This window comes from Antrostomus carolinensis, unplaced genomic scaffold, assembly GCF_000700745.2.
Source record: "Antrostomus carolinensis isolate BGI_N321 unplaced genomic scaffold, ASM70074v2 scaffold48049, whole genome shotgun sequence".
Taxonomy (NCBI): Eukaryota; Metazoa; Chordata; class Aves; order Caprimulgiformes; family Caprimulgidae; genus Antrostomus; species Antrostomus carolinensis.
In genome coordinates this window covers 1,690-10,318 of record NW_010338803.1, presented here as the reverse complement: position 1 = coordinate 10,318, position 8,629 = coordinate 1,690, and the positions used below count along the sequence as shown (strand labels likewise).

The 8,629-nt window shown below is 36.3% G+C and overlaps 1 protein-coding gene across 1 annotated transcript in view; it reads right to left on the bottom strand.

Annotated features, from left to right (window-relative positions):
• Window positions 1-7,907, bottom strand: part of NUP50 (nucleoporin 50) — a 10,366-nt gene extending 2,459 nt beyond the window's left edge. Inside the window, exons 1-5 of the mRNA XM_010175623.2 lie at window positions 7,827-7,907; window positions 6,619-6,702; window positions 4,241-4,433; window positions 2,294-2,956; window positions 1,040-1,118 (exon numbers count right to left, since the gene is read on the bottom strand). Coding sequence (XP_010173925.1) covers window positions 1,040-1,118; window positions 2,294-2,956; window positions 4,241-4,433; window positions 6,619-6,702; window positions 7,827-7,895 — 1,088 coding nt within the window. The 5' untranslated portion in view covers window positions 7,896-7,907. The remainder of the gene's footprint in view (window positions 1-1,039; window positions 1,119-2,293; window positions 2,957-4,240; window positions 4,434-6,618; window positions 6,703-7,826) is intronic.
• Between the last annotated feature and the right edge of the window lie 722 nt (window positions 7,908-8,629).

Here is an 8,629-nt window from a genome sequence, read left to right as displayed (position 1 = left end):
GGGGGGGGAACACCAAACAAAACACAAGCTTGTTTGTGCAGATAAGCAGAGATTAAATACAAATATACCTTCCAAATACACACATATATATATATATATCTGACTCACAGCAAGCCAATAGTTTAACAATAATCAGGAGTTAACATCCTGTGAGTAGCGTAAATCTTTCTTCTTCTTGACCTTGTTTCTTGTGCTAAGAGATAGTACTTCCAGTTCACAAAGTTAATTATTTCTTTCAGTACTGTAGTGACAAACATCTTACTTCCAGGGAAAAGTAAAATGCAGAGCAATCTGTACTCACAGTCTATAAGCAGTCATAACTGTAAGCTCCTGTGTAAAAACACTGATTACAAAACCGTAAGAACTTGTATCATTCTGAAGTTATAGGACGTTTATGTAAATTATAAAACCATTTTTTAAGTGATGCTCTAATAAACCTAATGCCATTTTTCATAAATTAGCACGTTACCTTCTCAGATAAAGCAGAAGAACAAATTCTGTGCTAAGTGTTAAGCAGACACGCAATTGCTTGGACTACTGAACATGCTTTGGAAAACTGCTTCTAGTAAAGGTAGTCTCATTTTGAACTTAGAGGTACAACTTGTTCACCCCTTCATACAACAACCATCATTTTCCAACTCAAGTGTCTTATTTTAGGCTATGCAAAGAGCTGAGCACCTGACTGATTTTCCAGAAGTACAGTACGTTATTTGTGTAGTACAAGCCCTACAATTTAAACTTTAAAAATCTGATGAAGGCAGAAACTTCATCGTCATTTGCAGAGCATAAACTATCAGTGCTGTGTCCAAGAGGCACAAGAACTTTAGTAAGATCTTACACATTCTAGCCTGTAATTAACTTTTTTATGAGTGGAACTTCATATTCCATATGGCTTCTTAACAAGCTTTATTAACTAGGAAGTCAAGAACATATACATCATTAATTATGCACTGCAGTGGTGAAGAACAGCAGTATGCAGGTATGAATTTTATTCTTCCAGTTATAATTCTATTCACTATTCCAAGTTAAAGTCACTTACTTCTTTGAGTAGAAAGCATCATCCTCTTTTACTTCATTAACAATGACTTTTGGTGGCTCTTCTTCCTCCTCTTCTCCTCCTTTAAATAAAAAGGTTTAATACATGAATACTGTGAGCATTAGGAGCTGTGATAACTATCCTTTCTAGTTCTCAAATAATTCTAAAACATTTTTGCACACTTTTGTTGAAAACTTTTTTTTTTTTAATTATATTTTGGACATAATGGCTTAGAGAAGATTTTTGGTGTTTACTGTTCCTGTAAAGTGAAGTTTCTCAAAAAGTCATGAATACATGAATATTGAGTCTGGAAGATATTTTTGGCATTGTATGAGAACTAGCTTATGCACGCTATATTTGACATATACATATGTGGCCTGTCAGTAATTGCCAAAATACAGTTAAGTCAATGTGGCCTATGAAGCAGCTTCAGCTACAGAAAAAAGTCTTTCTTTCCATTCAGCCACACCCCTCAAGCAACTTTATGCTCATCTTCCGTTTAAATGGGATGAAAATACCTAACACCCACCAAACAATCAAAACCTAAAAAAATACAAAGCTTAACAAGTCAAACTTAAGTCAAAACCTTCTGTCAGGGAAAAAGAGTTAGAATGTTTCAAATAATAGTCTCCACAGATAGGTCCAAGTAATGCATAATTAATACTTCCAACAGCCAGGTTTAATTTGCAGGAAGGGAATCAGTTGCAGGAATGACAGCGGCAGGATTATGCCTTTCCAGTCCCTCAACTGCTTGGATTTCTATCAGCTTACTGTATCCAGCTTCACTAAACAGCAAAATAAAACTCTCAGGTGGTAAGTAACTTCATTGGCCTTACAGTCTATTAAGTGAGATGTATGAAATTGTTCCGTATCTTATGCATTTTACTGAGGGATCTCTTGATAAACCTACTGGGAAAACCAGCAGGGTTTAAATGTCCTGCAGGCTCAAAGGTGAACATACCAGTTGCTTTAAATGTAATTGTTTCGAGTCTTGTATTCAGCTAAAGAATTATATTCTGTTTCAGAAAGTATACACCTGACAGAAATGTGTAAGTTTTGATAACCATCTACTTCTAGTGTTGCTTAAACCGTATGCAAGACTGAGATATTTCCAGATCAGTGGTACAGTTTTGCACTTTCAAATTCAAGAACAATTATGATCTAGTTCAACTTAGTATTATTTAATCTTTGCAGTATTCTTAAGTCACATACATTCACAGCTTATCATTAAAAATCAGCATTTTTAATAGAATTTACCTTTATCATCGCTATTGCCACTTTCTGTCTGAGCTTCTGATACACTGGTGGATACTGCAGTGACAGACTTAGCCTGGTGTGTGTCTTTACCAAACAAACCTGAATTCCCAGGAGAAAATGAGAAACTACCAAGTGTTCCTGAACCAAGGGAACTCAGAATAGAACTGTCAACACTCTTGCCAAAATTAAATGAGACTGTTGATGTAGCTCCTAATGATGGGTCTTTTTTTTCTGATGCAGCTTCAGGTTTTTTGTCCGAGGTATCCTCAGTTTTGTTGTTGTTAAACAAAAATGTTGATCCTTGCTGTAGCTTTGAATTCCCAAATGTCGAAGCAGACTGAGAGGCAGGTGTCTTGTTGCTTTCGTTTTCAGAGCCACTATCACTACTGCTTCCATGTTGCTGTTCAATATTTGCTAAATACTTCTCGTAGTCTCTAAAGATGGGTGTCAGGTCACACAGTGGGTTGGTGTTTACGTGCTTAACTATCCAGTCACGCACAGAACAGTTTAAAGCTGCTAACTGTTTGTGGTAAACGCTAGAGCTACAAACTTTACTCTGAGCATAGCCAGATGAGGACGGTTGACTGCCACCGTTCACTTTGGGGCTTGCAGCCTTTTTCTCAGTAAAGGCAGTAGCAGTAGGACCATTTGACATTGTGGATCCTATTAGAAGAAAAACACAATTTAGAATACTTTTTTTCCCCAGAAAGCAGAGTTCTCATAAAAGCCTAATTAATGTTCTTGGCATTTCTTTATCAAATCACTCATTCTTGCTCAGTTCTTTTCTTGGATGACAAGGCTGTGTACCAGGCACTGTGGTACAAGTAAACAGACAGTGCTGTGAAACAGACCTAAGCTCCCTATGTTTAGACAACTAAGTTCAGGGATAGGCAAAGTAGATGGAGAACACAGTTGTATAAAAAACAAACAAACAAACTTTTATTTTTTAATAAAAACCTTGGGTTTGTATTTCACAAAACCCCAAAAATCTTAATTGAAGCTTTACCAAGCTGTAACAGTTAGTAAAACAAAATATTCACTTATCTCTTGCTACTTCTGCTTTTAAAAAAACCTCTGAATATACTAACCCATGATTTTGCAAGTTTTGGAGTGATTTCCCTATAAAAACCATAATAAGCAAATTTTAAAAATTCTCATTAAATGTTTAAGTTTCTACTACTTGGTGAAGCTCACTGAAATCTAAGTTACTCTGAACTTCAAACTCCACCACTTCTATTCTGACTCCACACTGTGGCATGGTTAACATTTCTGCATCTCCAACACAAAGGCACAGAACGAATATTCTTCAGGGACCACCAAAGCATGAGACTGGAGAAAGATTTGTCAAATCTTAAAGTGTCTTAAAATGTAGGTATAAATGTAACAGATAAGACTCCAGTAAGACTGTTTGCATTGTAATATGTACAGGGAGAAAAAGGTTAGGACTACAGCTATGCAGCATATATTTATCAAAAACTGCAAAAAAACCCCCAAAAACCTGAGACCTTAAAAAAAAAAAAAATCACACAAAGAAATGGCAGTCCTACTAAAGAGACTTTTTGTTTTGTTTTTTAATTAAATTCAGATAATTGGGACAATTATTTCACTAGAACATGTTATCAGCTGTTTTATTCTGTTTGGAGAGCATCTTATGCCAATGTCTTCCATTCCCATTTCCCTATAAAGCTTTTACCTCCAGTACTAGATCAAACATAAATTTAGTTTCCACCTCTTAAAAATGCATGCATTTGTGAACTTGTCCCTCTGTCAGACTAAAATCTTCTTAAGAAATCTTACAAAGAGGGATAAAGTCCGAAAACCTTAAAAGAGGTTTTTGTTGTTTGAATTGTTGTTTGAATTTGGTTTTTCACTATTAAATTAACCCTACGGATTTTATGGCTGAATTTGTTGATAAATATGAATTAATATGTTGATAAATAAACTTACCAAATGCCGATTGCGTTTCGGAGGTGGTCTTTAAACTGCTGAAAGGAGTGCTAGGGACACTACTGCTTCCATTAGACAGCCCTTCTAAAGGCTTTATTCCTGCACCATTACCAAATCCACTGAAGCCACCTCCTCCTTTTCCAGAAGGCAACATAAAGCCTTTAAATCCTTTAAAAGCTCCTCCACTTTCAGACTGGGGAAGAGGGGAGGGGGAAGTAAAAAAGAGAGAGACAATCAGTTACATACATCTCCTCCACAAAAATCCTATGCCCACTTAATATTCCATTTATTTTACTCTGGTTCAGTGTTATCACTTCGTGCATTATTCTAAGCCAGCTATGTAAACAAAGTTAATAGCTTCCTTATGACACATATTGCTACTATTTTTAAAGGTCTCAGATGTTTGGTATGAAAATAAACTAGATCTAGGAAGTGGATACATAAAAGTTCTTCAGAGCAGCGGATGTGTTTGACTACCTATTTACTCAGTCATAGCATCTATTCTTTAAATAACTACAGAGCAGTATATAATTGCAGGCTTATTTTCAGCAACTTTTAGCATTTACAACCGCAATTAGAGTCCAATACTTCAAACCACTCGTCACAACAACGTACTTTGTAGTCACCTATGTAACGTTTAAGTGATTTACCAAAAATATTCCAATGTGACTGATGGGAGAAGCAAAGATAGAGTGTACTTGATAACAGGATGTATGCTTTCTGCCTCCTTTGCATTACCTGGTTCTGAACACTATCTTTACAACCATATCATTTCACGGTATAGTTTCTTACATGTCTTTTAAAGATACAGTGTGATTAATATGCAAATAAGCACTGCCACTTTCTGATACTACACAAAATGTATTTTGAGGTCATGAGTACTTATTACCAGAAGTGGACTTTCAATGTCTCTGAAAGCCATCAGAGGAAAAGGAGAATTGCTTCTGAATTTCATCTGCTTTTGCCACTGAAGAAATAGCAAAACTTACCAATTTGGGGTTCTACTCCAGTATCTAGCCTTGTGGGTGTGGGCTCTTTTTGTTTCCCTTTGTGCTTCACCTTTTCCAGTGTAGTCCTCTGTTTCTCATTTCTAGGTAACTATTTTTATTCTCTCTCTCTTTGATCAGTCCTAGCTACTTCTCTCTCTGGACATTCAAGTCAAACTGCAGTCTTTTTCTTTACAGCATTCTGCTTGCTCTATTTAGGGACATCAATAAATTTCAAGTTTATCTTTTTGTAAATATTTCACAGGTTTCTGACATAGCTTCAGCTGTCCTGCTATCTCTTTTCCTTTTTAGACTTTGCCCAGCCTACCCTAGGTCTTCTTCCAGCTTTGATCTCTAACAGCTGACTCCCAGCCTCCTGACTATTTCTTCTACAATCATCTGCTCTGCTTTCTCAGCCAGTTCTGCTTTTCCTATTCCATTTGCCCCCAAATCTCTCCTGTTCAATTGTGGTTTGTTTCTTGCATCACCTTTTCCCAGTACAATCCTTTACTTAACTGTATCCTCTACCACATTTGTGGCTAAGACTACTATAGGCAAAAGCTTCCTCATTTACATTGCATAGACAGAAGGAAAACCAAATGCACAGGAGAAAACCATCTAGCCCCTAATTGTGCCTAGTCCCATTCAATCCAAAATCAATTTGAGTGATAGGTAAAGTTTCTGTCTTATTTCTAATATGGGGCACGCACTGTTGAAAGAATGTTTCATGGAAATATATGTATGACAAAGCATCTGTCAGGGATTTCTGAAGGAACTACAATTTGGTTGGACTGGGTTGATGCTTTCACAGGCACTAAAACTGTAGCAAAGGCCAACTTCCTTTCAATATTCAATTTGTTATTTCAAAGAGTAGGTGGCACTAAAGCTCTTCACAGGGGAAAAAAAAAAAAAAAGTAACAGCATTCTTAACAAGAGATCTTTTTCATTCTCAGAACAGCTTAGTATTTTGGCTTTTACTTATTCAGCGTCTGGCTGAGACAACTCCCAGATGTCCAGTATGGACAACCAGTAACTTGCAGTTTCCAGGCTTCCATCTCTGCTAAGAATGAAGCTGGAGCAGTTTGAATCTTGTTTTACCCAGCTGTGGAAAACATTGTGTCTGAAACACTCTGCATTTATACTCCCAAAACCCCTATCTCCCTTCACCCAGTCAATACTAGTATTGCCCATTTTTTGTTGTAGCCTTATTCTTGCTATGGAACATTAAGCAAAAATTAATTTGCAGGTATGAGCTGGACTAGCTGCATATGCCTTCTAAATGACAGCTTTACACTGTATTATTACAACCCCAAAGAAGTAAAAAGCTGAGCATAGATGTCATATTTTGCAGCTGAGTTAAACTACAACATTCATGCTTAGTGATCACATTACCTCCGATCCAACATTTCGGCGCTTTGCTTTTTTAATAGCTCTGTTCTTCAGGACTTCTTCACTAGCTACTGAGAAGGTTCCCACCTTTAAGAAGAAGTTACAGAATCATTAGTGAAATTCTCAGAATGCATAAACTCATCATACTCTGAAGAGATGGCCGAGATCAGTTTTTTAATACAACTGTAACACTGCTCCCTAATAAATAAGAAGTTAAAAAAAAACCCCAAACAAACCGAACAAACCACAGAAAATACAGTACTGTGATTAGCTTGCCAGCTACTTAGACAGTTAGTTGATACTTTCAAAACTCAGGTTCTGCATTAGATTTCCCTTCGTGCAGTCTCAATCTGTCAGTATTGCACTGTTACAAATAATCTTCAGTTTAGAGAAGATATATTGACATGTGCAGTCAAAGTCAATCTGCTGCAGTCTGCTGTAGTTCAAGTACTAGCAAAGGCAGCTAATGACTAATTATTACCCCACAATAAATGAGGAAATTAAGCTTTATTAGATTCAAATGCCTGGAAGAGTCTGTCAGTTTTCTTTATCGTATTTTATAGGACTAAACATTTCATATTTTAGTAGCACAGAAGCTAGCAAAGTTTGTTTAGAGATAATACACAACCCATTAAAAAAAAAAGATACTAGACATGAAAGTCTCTTTCTACAATCAGATTAAATGTATGATTTGACTGTTTGCTTAATTCCTCTGTCTGTGTAGGGACATTCACCTAGGCACGCCATATTTCTGAAATTAACCTTACAATAACCTTACTGACCTTACAATAACAGCCATAAGACATGAAGAAAATGTATCCAGACTGTGTTATGTCAGTGAAGCCCAGAGTCAATTATCTCAAGAAATCAAAACTGCTTTTCTTGTGAACTCGGTGAATACCCATCACACATTTAAAGAGTTCAAAAGCATTATGCATTTTAACAAGCCTGGCATTCCCTTTAGAAATGTAAAGTTCCTTTCCTCTAAGCTGCTGATGTCATTTTAACTGTTAAAAGCTGCTCTGCCATATGGTCTACCTATATTCGAAGCTTTATTAAAAAAATATATATATCTCACATATCTAAAATTATCTTTAATTGCTAGACTTTTAACCAATTTTACTGTGGATTCCACCCACAAGATAAATAGCACATGTAAACAACCACACTACTGCCTGCAGGGGTAGGGGCGAATCTAATGTGTATTTTACCTCCTCAGCTTCATCCTCCTGATCCCAGTTTCTGTCAGTCAGTTCCTTCTCTGCAATTCTCTTTGCCATTTTTCCACACCTGTGTGGAAAAAAAAAAAAAAAATAGAATCAATTGCACAGAAATTAAATTCTAAACAACAGTGATCTTCAATTTGTATTACTTAGAACAAGTAATGGGAATCAGAGTTCATATTTAGAATAATTCATATCAGAATAGCTCATGTCAGAAGTGGTCAAAATCAGAATGACACTTGAAAACCAAGTCTTTTTAACAACTGCTGTTGCAACAATCAACAGCACTTGAGACTCAAGTTGTGGTGATTAGCCATATTTGACAGTAAATTTAAGCCACAATAGAAACAAGCAGTTCAGTTCTGGGATAAGTGTTTTTTAGCAGCATTTCTGCTAGAGAAATTCTTGTTAGTCCCATAACCCTATACACCTGTTCACCATTTACCCTGAAGGGCTGCACAGAACCAAAACTACAGAAAAAAAGATCTGTTTAAAATATTCCACCCCATCTTGCTTCAGGACACCCATATAAGTAGTAATAGTCTTGCAAGAGTAAAGTTAAGTTGCTTTATAGCATCTAAAATAAATACTGATGAGGATCTACTGCAGCAACTGGACAAAGCTTAATTTGCCCAAGAATGAAGACAATGCTCTCCTACAAAAGCCAGGATCAGCAGAATATTACTAATTAGAAATCTGAAAAATTATATTACAAATAAATCTGATAATTTTTCCTCCAGAGGATGCATAAAGCGTATCATGGATTTTAGAACAATTCATGTAAGCAGCTA